The 16,662-nt window shown below is 45.7% G+C and overlaps 1 protein-coding gene across 2 annotated transcripts in view; it reads left to right on the forward strand.

Moving 5' to 3' along the window:
- The window catches only part of CRKL (CRK like proto-oncogene, adaptor protein), a 30,279-nt gene extending 17,993 nt beyond the window's left edge, over positions 1-12,286 (forward strand). The window contains exons 3-4 of one of the 2 annotated variants that reach the window (XR_005054502.2): positions 8,832-9,834; positions 10,834-12,286. Coding sequence is in view for 1 of the 2 variants with exons in the window: in XM_017679300.3 (XP_017534789.1) it covers positions 8,832-8,966 (135 nt within the window). In the remaining variant the exon portion in view is untranslated. Of the gene's footprint in view, positions 1-8,831 lie in introns of both variants that reach the window. The other variant, XM_017679300.3, reaches the window with a different exon arrangement.
- The last annotated feature ends 4,376 nt before the right edge of the window (positions 12,287-16,662 follow it).

Raw genomic sequence — 16,662 nt, forward strand, 5'->3', positions numbered from 1 at the left:
GTTGATCCCACATTTCTCCCTTTATTATTATTATTATTTTTATTTTTAATAAAATGCTGAAGTGGTAGGTAGATGCAAGATAAAGGTAGAAAACATAGTTTAGTGCTGTAAGAAGGCAAATGTAGATGATCAGATGATCAGGTGTGTGCCTATGGACTAAGTATTAATCCAGGCTAGACAAGGGCAGCAAGACATCCACGGATGCAGAAGATTTCTCTCAAAGCAGGGGGGGTGAGGTTCTGAGCCTCACCTCTGTTGATCCCCAAATTCTCACCTGATGGCCCCCCTGCGACTGTGCCTGTCTTAGGTTGTTCCTCCCTTGAGGAATCTTACCCGTCTCTGGCTAACCAGTCATCTTCCGGGGCCATACAGGGAGATGTAAAGTTGGTAAGTGAGAGAGAAGCCATATTGTTTGAAAAGGTTAGCTTTTTATTTCTTTGCAGTTTTATGCCCTGTGGCTTCTATGTCCAGCACTTGTCTCAAGGTATCTTTACCACCTGGAGGAATTATGATACTCGGTAAATTCGATATGAGGCACGAATTCTATTTAAGGGTTGTAATTAGGAAGAAAGAAGAAAAGCTATAGATGTAGCATATGGAAGGAAACATGGGAGGATTGATTATTTCTTTGACATATCTTCTTGTAGAGTACCTTAAGTATGTATAGGTTTTAAACTACTAACTAATTTGCACACACATATTAACATAATAGGAATACAGTGACATAAACAAAGCAAATCTATAATTACCATCCATCTCCAGTGAAGCCAAGAAAACCATTTAGGCACCCTAGGCCTTTGTGAAAATTTGTCTATGATATGGTGGATATTGTCCAACTGTACTTGAACAGTCTGAGAGAAATCAGACAAATTAAAGCAGCCCATTTCTGGGATCTGTTCACATCCCATATGTTCTTTTAACTGTAGATAGTCTATAGTCATAAGATTTTGGAGTGCTACAACTTGCACCCCTCCCAACTCCTGGTTGAGTTCCAACAGTACAGATCCGGTCAAATTCGTTGTCTCACTGTATGCACATGCCAGCCTAGACATCTCCCTCCTCATTCCTATGGCAAGTCCAGGAGACGGTGGGCTGGATGCAGCCACAACCGCAGCATCGTCCGTATCCCTGTGGAGGCTTTTTGATTATCATCCCCCGGCACAAGTCCTCCAGAGAGTGCTGATGCCGGAAGCTCCTCCTCATATCGTATCTTAGTTCATTTTCTGGGTATCCAAGCTAGGCCTTGATCTTCTGCATAGAAACAGACCCTTTGCCCACACTTTGACATGCCCTCTATACCACTGCAGAACTCATTGGAGGTCAGCACACAGTAACTGCTTTTTTTTTTTTTTTTATTAAGAAAAAGGAATATTATCAGAAAAGAGTACCTCCATAGCTGATCATCTGACACCCTTTAAGTGATCAACATTAAGGATATTTAAAGCATGCGTTGATCTTTGATTTACCAATAGTTTTATCCTATCAAGGAGTAATCCCCCTTTTCTTTCTTTCTTTCTTTCTTTCTTTTTTTTTTTAATCTTTAATCTACACTTACATGAAGAATACTATGTTTACTATGCTCTCCCCTATATCAGGTCCCCCCTAACAACCACATTACGGTTACTGTCCATCAGCTTAGCAAAATGTTGTAGAGTCACTACTTGTCCTCTCTGTGTTGTGCAGCCCACCCTCCCCTTTCTCCCTCCCCCCCCATGCATGCTAATCTTAATACCCCCCTTCTTCTCCCCCCCTCCTTATCCCTCCCTGCCCACCCATCCTCCCCAGTTCCTTTCCCTTTGGTACCTGTTAGTCCATTTTTGGGTTCTGTAATTCCGCTGCTGTTTTGTTCCTTCAGTTTTTCCTTTGTTCCTATACTCCTCAGATGAGTGAAATCATTTGGTATTTCTCTTTCTCCGCTTGGCTTATTTCACTGAGCATAATACTCTCCAGCTCCATCCATGTTGCTGCAAATGGTTGGATTTTTCCACTTCTTATGGCTGAGTAGTATTCCATTGTGTATATGTACCACATCTTCTTTATCCATTCATCTACTGATGGACATTTAGGTTGCTTCCAATTCTTGGCTATTGTAAATAGTGCTGCTATAAACATAGGGGTGCATCTGTCTTTCTCAAACTTGATTGCTGCATTCTTAGGGTAAATTCCTAGGAGTGGAATTCCTGGGACTAGTGTTGACATCTTGATAAATACTGTCTCTTCCTATCCCTGGACACAGGATGTCTTTCCATTTAGGTCTTTCTTTTTAGCAATGTATTGTAATTTTTGGTGTACAAATTTGGTGTACAATTTAGTGGCCTGCAATAATGGGAAATTCAAGGAAGAGACTAGGTCTGCAGTACTTTATTAAAGTCCAGCAGATAGCGTACGGTTTAGGTGGTAGTGCATGAGGCTCCCTGACTCCCTCTCAGAGCACATGACAGGGAGGGTCCTGGCCCTCTGGAGCCTATCCAGCTCCAGCAGCTTTGATTCAGGAACAGGTGCACAGAGAACACAAGGGCAGGTATTAAAACAGGTGAAAAGGTCTGGGCAGCTCCATGAGGGCAGGGCCATTTGTCTGTGCTTTGTACTCTGTTGTATCCTTCCAGGGCTTAGCACATAGATAGATATTCAGTATTTGAGTAAATTAATGAAAGCGACAGATAATAGGATGAAAACTGCCTGCCTGGTGATTGTAGAACACGGGTTTATATCTCTCTTGGGTTATGGACCCCTTTGGGAATCTGGTGAAAGCTGTGGAATCATTCTCCTGAAAAACAGCATACGTTAATGCATTGACATAAAATTCTGCATATATTTTCCGGATATCCTTTGATATCTGAGACCCATTCATGTCACCCAAGTTAGAACTCTGGTTCTAGTGTGACCCATTTTTATGTAACCTAACAGTACAATCTCAAAATACCAGTGTGAGGAATGGAGACTGACCAGGGAAGCAAAAAAGCTGCCGTGACAGCCAGTGCTTGGGCTCTTCGGGGCTTTGACTGCTCTGAATCAGGTCCTAGAAGTCAGGCAGTAGTTATTTCCAGAGCTCTTCTGTTCACATGCTGGACAAGTAGAGCTATCAGAAGCTTGCCAGCATCAGGAACTACCCTCTTGCCATTTAACTCTTGCCTTCCCCATACATTGCCCTCACTAGACACACAGAATGGGGCTGACTACTATCCTACTGTGTGTGCTTGATTTAAACAGTCAGTATATCTACCACCCAAGTGCCAAGTGCAGCCAAGCACAAAGATAGTATTGTGGCAGTTGTATGAGTGCCACATAAGATTAATGATTGTGATGATGATAAGGGTTGTCATAGGGTGACAGTAAAGGTGGTACATAAGGTCTGTGTCTCCCCTTGATCTTCTGATAGGTAGGGTCAGCCACATATTCCAGGCTTAGAATGCTCCTGGAACTGAGTTGACACCCAATCACTTAAAGATTGATCTGCCTTCTGAAGTGAGTACTGCCTTGGGCTCAGTCCATCTGCCATAAAACCAAAGGAAACGCATTGTACAGAACTGGGAGTGACGAGAGGAGCTGCACAATGGCTGCAAAGCTACTGACCGTTTTTAGGATCTGAGTCCACATGCTATTCAGTAGCGCCATGGAAAAAGCTGGTCCACAGCCAGGCCTGTCACTGTGGGCAGCAGGCAGTAAGTATAACATAGCCAGGGCCTCTTTTTCTGTGTTGGTGTTCCAGGGCTTGTTCTTCATGTAAAGAGTCTTGGACTAAAGAAAAAAAAAAGCCTGAGGAGTGAAATGTTAATGTTTGGACATGTGAGGGCTCTTGCAAGGCCCAGGATGAGACATTAGTGGTCAAGTGGCCATCAAATTCTCCCAGCCATTCTCTTTTCTTAGGCTGAACCTTGACTTGGCTCTGCTGGTCAAGGTTCTCTCAGTCAAAGAAATAGCTCCTTGCTGGCTGGGGAAGCCAGCCTCTGGGCAAGTCAGCATCGACTCAATACTGTTTTTCTGCTATTCGCTGCTTTCTATACTGTTTTTATTACCTAACACTCATTGAGCATCTGCCATGTCTGGGTAGTGACTTATTTTTTGTCTGTCCTACAATGAAGACAGGTTCCTTGAAGATAGGAACTGAGCTGCTCATTTTCCATGTAATAAATGTGCAGTAGATCTTAACTAAATGGATTAGGTAGAACGGTGTCCTGTGAAGACTGTCAGATCTCAAGTTTAACTGAAAGGAATGAGGTTTGAATGTCGTTGGCAGTTTCAGTGCTTGGCTCACCTTCCTTCCTTCTTCCCATTGTTTTCCTCTGCTGCTTAGTACCCATCACAGCAGGTTATTAGGCCCTCAGTTTTCAGGCCTGCTCCTCATCTGTCGTTCTAATAGGGCACCCTTCCCATCCCTCATCAGTTTTGAGAGGACCCTTGTTACTAAAAAGTTGAAAACCCACTTTAATGCAGTGCTGTTCCATGCTGATTCCAGTTCTTCCCAGAGTACTTCCAGGGGGCAGTGACCAGCCAGGAGCAAGAGTGTGGGGCTGGGGTCCAGGTTCTGTCCAGAATCTCCACTCATCAGGTAACAGCTGCCTTTACATAGCTGGGTGTTCTAGTTAACAGTTCCTTATAGAACTTCCTTTAATTATGGCAAGAACCTTTGAAAGTCAGAAATGGAGACTTAGCTTGGTCCAAGTGGTCATGTAGCCACTAAAAATGGCAGAACCAGGATGTCAGTCCGGTCCTGCTCCAAAGTTGATAGTATGAACACCACACTGTGCCACTGTATACTTGTTTTAAGCAGACAGGGTTGCTTATGCCCTGAAGTTGTATATCTTAGTTTTAGGTATGTCTAATATTTGAGTTGTGTCTCTGTGTATCCTAAGTACATGATCTAGAACCTAGCCCAGAGCTCTGAGCAGAATAATGACCCATGGACAGTGGCGACTGTGTGGAGGTCCTTCCTGCTCTCATGGTCTGCGTGCACAGCTTTATAAGGTGGCTTAGGTTATCCTTCAGGTGATTTTGGTCAGTGTTGCTTATGTTTCTTCAACTGTGAAAGAAGAGCAGAGGTCCAGAGTTTCTTAGGACCAGCTTGGCAGTTCTGGGTAATAGCGTGCAGTGTGATTGTTAGCACCTTAAGATGTACAGTGTATATTTGCATTTCCATCCATTCATGTCCTTGAGTCTGTCATATAGTCCATATCTGGGAAAGAACTTGGCAAGTTTGAGAAATTGAAAGGAACTGTGTGATTGGAGGTAAGGGTCAGGGAGGCACGAAATAGGTCAGAGATGGGAAGGGTCAGGGGCCAGGTCAGGCAGAGCCTTGAAGACAGGAGTTTGTGGATGTTGCTCTTTTGCACAGAAAAGTTTTTGGGTGTCTGCCTAAAAGGCAAAGCAGTGACCCAATGCTATTCATGTTTTTAAAAGGTCTGTCTGCTGCTGTCTTTAGGCCCTTGTGCCTGTCACTTGTATCCTTCAGAATCTTGCTCCTTTGCTCAGCCATTTATCCCCAGCATGTGGGGGACAGTGGCTTATAGTTTTCTCTCTTTTCCTTGATTCTGCAGACTTCTCCAGAAAGTAGCTTGCAAGAGACCTGTGACATGGAGTGCAAAATGAGCAGAGCCAGCTCCCTCCTTGAGAGAGTGCTGTGTGGTGTTGGGGTGGGTGGTAGGCACAAGGAGGTTACTATAGAGGCCTTAGCAAGCCAGCTAGAATCCTGCAGAACAAGGCACCTGACCTCCTGACCTCACAGAACCTTGCTTTCCACAACTGCCAAATGGGAAGTACCTACCTGGCAGGGTTATTTCACAGAATACCACAAAAAAGAAGAGCAGGGCAGGTGAAGTCTCCTACTTGGGTTGCCATGGAATGTCAGAGGTAGAGAACTAGACTGGGGCCATCAGGGTTCCTTGGGGAAACAGGGAGCAGTGACCAGAGTGTGGTAGGGTGGTTGGGAGGGCTGATGGGACTAAGGTGACATAGATGAAAGAAGGTCATCAGGGCAGGATGGCTGGGCTCTTCAGAGCCGGATAGTGAGAGGCTGGGGGATCTGGAGGTAGGGCATCAGCAGGAGGTCAGAGCATGTTCCTAGCCCCCCAGGCTGGAGGGATGACTCAACCCAGGATGTGGGAGAGTGCCCGCCTAAGCCAGGCTTTTGGGAAGGTGAGACTTTGTTCTCTACCACGTGTATCAGACAGCAGCAAAGGCAGACAAAATTACAAACTTTAGGCAAAATGTAGGCTCTCTCTTGTCTAGCTCGGATTAACACATAGTCTACAGGCACACACCTGATCATCTACAATTGCTCTCTTACAACACTAAACTATGTTTTCTACCTTTATCTTGCATCTACCTACCACTTCAGCATTTTATTAAAAATAAAAATAATAATAATAATAAAGGGAGAAATGTGAGATCCACATATAAATCAAGTATAAAAATCAAACGAATATTCATATTTGACCTGATTGTTTATAGTTCATAATGCGTGATCAAAACCGAAAGTTTCTGTGATGAATGCCCTTGTACTGTTCACCATGTAAGAACTTATTCACTATGTAAGAATTTATTCACCATGTAAGAACTTGTTCGTTATGCTTCAGAAGATTGGAGACTGACGAGAATTAGGCTTGAGATGGATTAATGATTGTGCATTGAGCATTGACTCCCCTATACAGAATTTTATTGTTAACAACCATTTGATCAATAAATACGAGAGATGCCCTCTCAAAAAAAAAAAGCAAAAAAAAAATGTAGGCTCTCAGGGTGTCTGGAATTCAGTTAAAGATGGAGAAGTCATAGATTAAAAAGATAAAATTCTAAAGTATTTTTTGTGGGACATCAAATGAGTGGGGCAAATGTTTCACATTTGGGGACAAGCATTTGGTCCCAGCAGCATCCATCAGCCCAAAACTGTAGCTTTGTTTCTTTTTAGTTTTAACTCGTTCTTGCTTAGCCTTTTTCTTTTTGTCAGAGTTAGATTTGGCTCTGAGTGCAGGCCTACCTACAGGCTGCCCAGGTGCCCTTAGGCCATTGTCCTTTCATTCAGCACAGAGTCTACCTGGCTGTTGGCTCACCCAGTTCCCCTCCCCTTTCCTCACTGAGTCTTCCCTACCCGACATATATAGCCACACACCCTCTTGTTCTTGCCTCTTTGTATATTTTAATACATTAATTATATTGTATGTTCTGTGTTTATAATTATTAACAACTAGAAGTTAATTTGGAATGATAGTTTTCTATCCATGAGTCTTCATTTCTTTCCTGTTTAAATGTTTTAAAAATAGACAGGCAATCCATTTTCTTAGGTGAAAAGGAAATAAGGAAAGAATAAGATCATGTTGGAGAGGAAGGCCAGACAGTGAAGATCCTCATCTCGGTGGCCTCATTGTACTCCGAACTCAACACAGTAGATTCCTGCACTGAAAGGCTCAAAAAGGTCAAGGGTCTAGAGGAGGCACAGTGCAGAGTGTTCAAGGAAATCGGGCCTAAGTCCATAGCACCCCAGTGGCTCCTCCTGCCTGGATTCTCTCTAGTCACTAGGCCTGATTTTAATTTGTGTGTTAAATAACTTTGGTTATTATGTCATACATTTGTAATTAATTTTTTTAATGGACTTAAGGTGTTCAGATCAGACACAAGTCATGATTCTGCAGGGTTAGGCAGGGGCAGAGCACCCCCCTCTAACACTGGGTGAGAGAAAGGAAGGCGAGGGAGGGAACTACCCTCACCATAACCCTCATAGGGGTCCATGCTGAGGTCGGGGACCCTCCAGCTGTGGAAGGGTGGGCTGCCCTCACACTGTGACAGCACCTACTTGGCCCAGAGCTGTGTGTTGTGGACTCCTACTGCTGCCTTGTTGTTTCAGATGTACTTGTTCACTCTCGGCCAGCAATCAGCTTGCTAGACCAGTAGCTTTAGCAGAAGTCCCCTTTTTCCCAAATGAAATATTGAGTGGAACCCCACTATATATCAGATGTGAAGTTTTTTTAGAAGTATTTGTTAAGTTGAGATTTATGAGAATCACCTTAGGCAGTTGGGGGATAGTTGACTGTTACTATGGGCAGAAAAATTGGAAATAACATGAATGACAGATGCGGTCTTCTGTCTGCCCCGGCGTCCAACTTATTTCTGAATATATCTTGTTGCAAGTGGTGATAGGTAAGTTTAAAAAATTGAAGTCACAGTCAGACATTTTTTGGACTCTTAGAGCACCTCCCTAGAGCTCTGTGAGTCTCCAAAAGAATTTGAAAACCACTTCCAAAACAAAATTCCTTCCCTTCCTCCCCTGCCTGTCCTCTGACAATAGTTAGGATTTCTCCGCTCTGCAGTTTAAAGTAGGTCCAAGAAGATGAACAGAGCTGGGTTTAAATTCCTGCAGTGACTGCCTCCAGAGGGGGCGGGGAATGGATAATTCAGGAAGACTATTGGTGCCCACGGGAGGTGGCACGGTGAGTGAGGAATTGGTGACAGCAGTTCCATCCCATGTAAATTAGGGTGGAGACAGAGTTTTTTTAATACAATATTTTTATGAATCGCTTTTTTTAATACACTATTTTTAACCATTCTCAGAGAGTCTAGTGTTCGTTTCTATCCTGTTGGAGAGTTAGTAGGAAAAAAGGCTGCTTTCGTGCTGAGAAGCCGCTTCACTTAGCGCAAGTTCTCACCAGCTGAGAAGTAGCACACCAGGCCTGTTGGCAGCACCTTACGTCTTTGGTGTTGCTTGATTTTAGCTCTATATACTAAACATGTGAGTCCTAAAAAATGTACCCTTTGGATAGGAAAGTGTGTGTGATTTAAAGAAAGCCTTCTTTACATTTCAGAGAAAATACTGACTTTGTCTTCTTTCTCCATCCTTACAGGTTGGTGATATTGTGAAAGTCACAAGGATGAATATAAATGGCCAGTGGGAAGGCGAGGTGAATGGGCGCAAAGGGCTTTTCCCCTTCACGCATGTCAAAATCATTGACCCTCAAAACCCAGATGAAAATGAGTGATCGCTGTCGCCTGTTTCCTGCTGCTTTGTTGTTCTGCCTCTCATAGTCTCCTTTCAAGTGGGAAGGCATTCTGTCTCATAGGCAAGTTACACTGCATTGCTGACGCCAAGTTTCCGCAGACTGGAGGTCCCTCATGCACATTTGGAATGCACCTGGTGGCTGCCTCAGCATCTGTGTCATAGTTGTATTGTCAAAGAGTAGCCGATTTTAGAGTTCTTTTGGATAATAAACTGGAAGTACTGGTGGAAGCAGACAAGTGGAGAGAATTTGAGGAGGAAAGGGTCTTCTCATCACTGCCCCATTTGTATTTATGACTGATTCTGTCGTGCTCATCAGAGAAAGCTCAAGGCCATTGCACGCTGCTGTTCCGCAGAACAGTGGTGCAGTTGCCATTTTGTTTTTTCTTTGAAGAATGGAGCAAATGAACCTTAAAGAAGAGGGAATTCTGTCCTGAACTCCCTAAATCTGGCTTTTCTTTTTTTTTGTTTTTGTCGTTTGGTTTGGTTTTAGAAGACTTACTAAGGCTTGTGTGTTCTGAACAGGTTTTTAAGTAGCAGGTTGGATTTTGTTTATGTTCCTAGGAAAAACATGTACCTCTGAGCTTCTAAACTGAAGCTGCTGTAACTAAAGGAATATGAGAAATACAACCCTGAGGCAGAGACTGTTACTGTCTTAATTGCCAGTAATACCTTGAGTTGCCATATAGCAAACAACAACAAAAAATCAGCAGTCATGATGTGCCAAGCTGTGTGCACGGCCTCTTGGACTACACTGTCCCCAGAAGCATCAGAATGGGGGGTGATTTGGAGAAGCCTTTGCTCATTTGTTTGTCAGCGGCAGGAGCAGTTGCAGAGAGTGGAACAACTTGGTAAGTTTTCTGTCCCATGTTTCAGTGAATGTACCCATTTAAGGTATAGGACTTCTTTCTTTAAAAAGTGGGGTGGTTCATATATGGAATCATTGAATTCATTAATGAATCTTTACATTCCATTCACTGAAGCCCACTCCTCCCTGCTTCAGCCCAAGCTCATCAGGCTGCCAGAGATGCCTGTGTGCCTGCAATGCTTCCAGGCAAAGAAAATACAAGATCTGGAAGTTGGTTCATGCATTTGATGTCTAATATTTTAGTGACTAGGGAAGGCCATTAACTATTTACTAGTTTGATGTTCAAGTTTCCCTGTCAGCTGAAAGAAGCCTGTTCACACAAGCCAACTGGCACAAATGTACCCTCATGTGGTGCATGTAGCAGAGTAGAATTCCAGAACCTTCATGCATGCTGTCTTCTGGATGCTGGTGAAGATAGGCCTCAGCTCAGAATTAATACAGGAGACCTAGAAATGTAGCAGCAACCCAGTGAGTAACTGTGTCATTTACTGAGCGTCTGTTGTGACCATGGCTCCATCCCCAGGGTCTTAGGTTCTGAGGCTTAGAGCAGTATATTCTGGTGACAGAATTGGCAGAACAACCGTTTCTCAGTTTCTCTTTAAATCAGTGTTCCTTCAGGCAGACAACTGCCATATCATAAAATCTTGAGAGTGTTCCTGTGGCAAAATTAAGCCTAGAGGTCCCTGTCCACTGCAGTTGCCTCTTGTTCTGAGTTCAGTCTCAGCCTCCCTCCCACAAGGGGCACATGTGTGGCAGGATTGCCATACTCTGCCTAGGAACAGTGCTTGCCTTGCAGCCAGTGGCCCTGGACCTAATGAGGGTGTCTAGCAGCAGGTGAGTGTGTGCCTCATTCGAAGAGGGCACAAATCTTAAGGCTTTTGAAACTAAATTTAACCAAGGGGCTTGACACCTTTTGATGACAGGAGTTGGCTCAGAGTATAAGAAGTATATGGCCATTTTGGAAAGCAAGGTTTCCTTTCAGCCATGTCCACTGACCAACAGCAAGACCCACCCCATGGAGCACTTCAGAATCAGAACAGCCCACAAACCTAGATTTGGCTTCATAATAAGTCTACTCATCACCTCAGCCCATGGACATGTGGAGGGCTGCCCAGGAGATGTGGAGCCTGAGATAAGATGAGCCTTGAGTTCTGAACTATTGAGGTATGTGCCAAAAGTAGTTCCCTTTTGACTTGGGACCTTTTTAGTTTTTTAATCAGGCAGGGAAATCTTTTTCACACTAAATACACAAAACAGCACCCCTGTCCGCTTCATGCCTGGGCCTCCCAGTGGTTGGGAGACTCTGCTTCAGAAAGTGATGCAAACCTTCCAGAGGAGCTGCCTTTCCTCCTGGGCTGGTTTCCTGCTCTAGGACTACTCGTCATCGCTACTTGCTCGGCTCTACTGTGTGTCATTTAAGAAAATATTTGGCTCTTAAATTAACTCACTTGAAAAGTGAACAAATTATGTGCTAAAGGGCATTGACGGTTTGATTCAAAACTTATTTATCCTGGGAAGTACCACAGACACCACCCTTGTCATTTGTGCATGGTGTGGTACCACCTGACGACGTGGTTAACAAAGAGGAGGACACGTTTACTGGCTGCCGTTTGAGGACTTTGATCGCCCAGATGAAACGCCTCCTGTGCTCATGGCTGGGAAACTGAGAGGAGGGAAGGACCGCCACTCCCTCCGTGGAGCTCACGGACCCCTGGCCCTGTGCTAACACTCTTTAACAACTGTTTACAGACAAGGCAGGCCAAGGCAGACGGCCACTGTGCTTGTGATGTTTGCTCAGAGGAACATGAACATTTTAGTTTTTGCAAAGGGATGATGTATGTTTGTGCCAGGTGTTTATAATTTAATCCTTTAATATTATGTTCATTAACTCTTAAAATGAGTGAATTCTTGATTGTTTTAACACAGTACCTAAGACTAATGCTTTCTGTGGACACCCCTGAGCTCTGCCTCAGACTCCATCTACCCTCTGAGACCGGAGACTTATGTCCCTGGTAACTGCTGTCATTGTGGACAGGGAGCTCGTTGTATATGATGAAGGAGTAGGACAGTTCTCTGCAGGAGGAACAGTGGCCTTGCTTCTAGACGGTCTTCACTGTGTGTTTTAAAATGACACCACCACCACAAAACTCTCTTGACCTGTAACTTAAAGATCATAAACTTCAGGCAATAATATTTTCTGTGTAAGCTTTTAAAATTATTTTTGGGGATCATAGCTTGTTTTATTTTGTGCTATAAAATTAACAGTATTAAATGACTTATATTCTTAGAACATCGAGTGTCTTTTCTTAACAGATTAGTGCCTTTTTATTTTTGTATTCCATTTTTCGTTTCTGGTCCGGGCATCAGACCCATTGTTTCCATGGCCTGTTTGTACATTGTCTCAATAAAACTTGGATCAGCCTGTGGCGACGGCAGCTGTGGTGTTTCGGTGTCTCCTCAGTGCTGCCTGGATGCGCTTAGCGCCCACCAGCCTCCCTCAGGCGGTTAAGCACCTAGTGAAGGAGTGAAACGACCTGGTGCTGCTCTGAGGCTGCGTCCTGCAACCCAGCCCTGCGACTACTAACCACAAAACAGCAGAATAGCATCAGGCTTCCTTGGGCCCTCCCACGTCGGGCCTCCCTGCCAAAGCGAAGCGGTTCCAGGTGTGGGCCCACAGTGGGTGCCGTAGAGGGCTGGCGCACAGTCGGCCTGCTGAGGATGAACCGAGTTACTTCACACCACCGAGAACTTGTATGTTTTCCCTTCTGGGCACCCACATGTGTGAGCTTCTGTTAAACATGGTTCAGCACAAGCTGGGCAGGGCTGATGTCAAGCAGCAGTTACGGAAAATGAGCACCCTCATCGTAGGTCAGGCACGATACCTGTCCGGTGTCCTTAAATCCTCAAATACTTTTCTGTTCAGGCTGTATATGGCCCTCCTGATGAATTCCAGGGAACTTCAAGTGGATGGCTTGAGGTGCTGGGGGGACCCATTGATTTCTGACACCTCTTCAGCCAGAGCCCTGTTCCCGTGTCTATGTGGGACTTTATTAACAGGTCCAAATTTCCCTGTGGTAAGAGTTCTGGAAATGAAATTCAGGAAGAGGTACCAATCCATAATTACATAGAACCATGCGGCTAAAATGCACTCCTGGCTCCTACTTAAGCATTCTGCAGAACTTGTTTGTTTTGAATGGAAATAACCCAAACCCAAATTATTCCGGAAGAAACTGCCCTGGAGACATTTGAAAGAATAGTTGGAGTTTGGAAGGGTTTAGTTTTGATCAACACTGGACCGGGTTCCTCCGTGGCAGGGAAGTTGGGGATGGGGCTGAAGTGGAGAGGTGTGGCCTGCAGAGGCCAGCGCCCCGCCGCGGAAGCCACGCGATGACGGCTCGGACAGTGGGGGCCGCTGTGGAGCCCGGCCGGGGTCCGGAAGGAAGGCTTCTCGGCTGCCCAGAGGAGGGGCAGTAAAGGCGTCCAGGTCGAGGATGCAGCCCAGGGCCGGCGCGCGCCTGCTGGCCCCTGAGGCCCGGGGGACGGCCCGTCCCTCCGCTCCGCTGGCCCCCTGCGGGAGCTGCAGTGGAGACCCGGGCCCACCCCCGGCTCGGGTGTCTTGGGTCTGGGCGGTGGGTTCCGTTTTGCTGCTTGATTCTCCAGGGGTTGCAACCTGCGCCGTGCAGTGAACCCCTCACTCCTGCTCCTCCAGCCCCCGGAAGCCCTTGGCCCGGGGCTGTGGTCCATCTGCCGCGCGATGTGAGAGCAAGGCCGGGTCCGGCGCCACCGCGGCCGGGCGGCCTGTCGGGACTCTCCCTGCCAGGCCTCTAGGGGGGCTACCGGAGGCGAACCCCGCTGCGGCGCGGACTCGGCGGCCGCGTCACCCGAATCCTGGATGCCGCCTCGCCGCCCGCTTCTCGTCTCGACCACCTCGGCGCCTGCTCGGCGGGGCCGCACCCGGCTCCACGTCCTCCAGGCCCGCGACGCCCGGCCCCGCGCTGCCCGCACGGAGCCGCAGTCCTCGGTCCCGGAGCGCGCCAGGCGGACCCCGCGCGCGGAGGGGATGGAGACGTGGGGCCCCGCGGACCCCGCAGCCTCCCGCGGGGCTCGGGGCCGTCCGCGTTGCCCTTCTCCGGACGGCTCCCTGGGGCCATCAGATTGGCCCTCCAGGGCCCCTGGGCGGCTCCTGAGGGGAGGGCAGCGCGTCCCGACTGGGCCAGAGCAGGATGGGGGCGGGTCCACAGCCCGGGGCCCCGCTGCTCAGGTTCAGGGGTTGGAGGAAGTGGTTCGAGAGGCGGAGCCCCTGCAGTGGGCGCTTGGCGTCGTCCAGCAGCCAAATACAGGAAGGAGGGAGGGGGTGGTCTGCCCAATAACTGCATCCGTCAAGGGGCCCGCCAAGAGGAAGAAGGACCTGCGCGGGTCCGTGTCCGCCAGGTGATCAGAGGAAGGGGACACAGGCCCACTGCCAGCCAGCTGGGAATGACATTTGCATCCCACCTGAGCTTACCGAGACGGCCTGGGGGAGTATGAGGGAATTCAGGTTGTCGACGGGGTTGATGGAAAGACATCCATGGGATGCAGCTTTCAAATGACGGGTATCTGAGGAAAGGTCTCCACTGTCCATTTCATTCCCCAGAATCTCCATGTCTAGATTGTTACATATCTTTCCAGTTATATATCATACAAACAAATTCATCAGTCTATAGTCTTTTTTTTTCCATTTTATTATCATTATTCTACAATTATATGAAGAACATTATGGTTACCAGACACCCCCCTTCACCAAGTCCCCTCCACAAACCCCATTACACTGTCCATCAGCGTAGTAAGATGCTATAGAATCACTACTTGTCTTCTCTGTGTTGCACAGCCCTCCCCATGCGTCCCCCACATTATACATACTAATCGTAATGCCCCCTTTCTTTTTCCCCATCCTTATCCCTCCCTTCCCACCCATCCTCCCCAGCCCCTTTCCCTTTCGTAACTGTTACTCCATTCTTGGGTTCTGTGATTCTGCTGCTGTTTTGTTCCTTCAGTTTTTCCTTTGTTCTTATACTCCACATATGAGTGAAATCATTTGGTACTTGTCTTTCTCCACCTGGCTTATTTCACTGAGCATAATACCCTTTAGCTCCATCCATGTTGTTGCAAATGGTAGGATTTGTTTACTTCTTATGGCTGAGTAATATTCCATTGTGTATATGTACCATTTCTTCTTTATCCATTCATCTACTGATGAACATTTAGGTTGTTTCCATTTCTTGGCTATTGTAAATAGTGCTGCGATAAACATAGGGGTGCACCTGTCTTTTTCAAACTGGAGTGCTGCATTCTTAGGGTAAATTCCTAGGAGTGGAATTCCAGGGTCAAATGGTATTTCTATTTTTAGTTTTTTGAGGAACCTCCATACTGCTCTCCACAATGGTTGAACTAATTTACATTCCCACCAGCAGTGTAGGAGGGTTCCCCTTTCTCCACATCCTCGCCAACATTTGTTGTTGTTTGTCTTTTGGATGGTGACGATCCTTACTGGTGTGAGGTGATATCTCATTGTGGTTTTAATTTGCATTTCTCTGATGACAAGTAATGTGGAGCATCTTTTCATGTGTCTGTTGGCCATCTGAATTTCTTCTTTGGAGAAGTGTCTGTTCAGCTCCTCTGCCCATTTTTTAATTGGATTATTTGCTTTTTGTTTGTTGAGGTGCATGCACTCTTTATATATTTTGGATGTCAACCCTTTATCAGATCTGTCATTTATGAATATATTTTTCCATACTGTAGGGCACCTTTTTGTTCTATTGATGGTGTCCTTTGCTGTACAGAAGCTTTTCAGCTTATAGTCCCACTTGATCATTTTTGCTTTTGTTTCCCTTGCCTAGGGAGATATGTTCATGAAGACGTCGCTCATGTTTATGTCCAAGAGATTTTTGCCTATGTTTGTTTCTAAGATTTTTATGGTTTCATGACTTACATTCAGGTCTTTGATCCATTTCGAATTTACTTTTGTGTATGGGGATAGAGAGTGATCCAGTTTCATTCTCTTGCATGTAGCTGTCCAGTTTTGCCAGCTCCATCTGTTGAAGAGACTGTCATTTCCCCATTGTATGTCCATGGCTCCTTTAACATATACTAATTGACCATAAATGTTTGGGTTTATATCTGGGCTCTCTATTCTGTTCCACTGGTCTGTGGCTCTGTTCTTGTACCAGTACCAAACTGTCTTGATTACTGTGGCTTTGTAGTAGAGCTTGAAGTTGGGGAGTGAGATCCCCCCCACTTTATTCTTCCTTCTCAGGATTGCTTTTGCTATTCGGGGTCTTTGGTGTTTCCATATGAATTTTTGAACTATTTGTTCCAGTTCGTTGAAGAATGCTGTTGGTAATTTGATAGGATTGCATCGAATCTGTATATTGCTTTGGGCAGGATGGCCATTTTGACGATATTAATTCTTCCTAGCCAGGAGCATGGGATGAGTTTCCATTTGTTAATGTCCTCTTTAATTTCTCTTAAGAGTGTCTTATAGTTTTCAGGGTATAGGTCTTTCACTTCCTTGGTAAGGTTCATTCCTAAGTATTTTATTCTTTTTGATGCAATTGTGAATGGAATTGTCTTCCTGATTTCTCTTTCTATTAGTTCATTGTCAGTGTATAGGAAAGCCACAGATTTCTGTGCGTTAATTTTGTATCCTGCAACTTTGCTGAATTCTGGTATCAGTTCTAGTAGTTTTGGAGTAGTCTTTAGGATTTTTTATGAACAATATCATGTCATCTGCAAATAGTGACAGTTTGACTTCTTCTTTACCAATCTGGATTCC

This window comes from Manis javanica, chromosome 15 (genome assembly GCF_040802235.1).
Source record: "Manis javanica isolate MJ-LG chromosome 15, MJ_LKY, whole genome shotgun sequence".
NCBI lineage: Eukaryota > Metazoa > Chordata > Mammalia > Pholidota > Manidae > Manis > Manis javanica.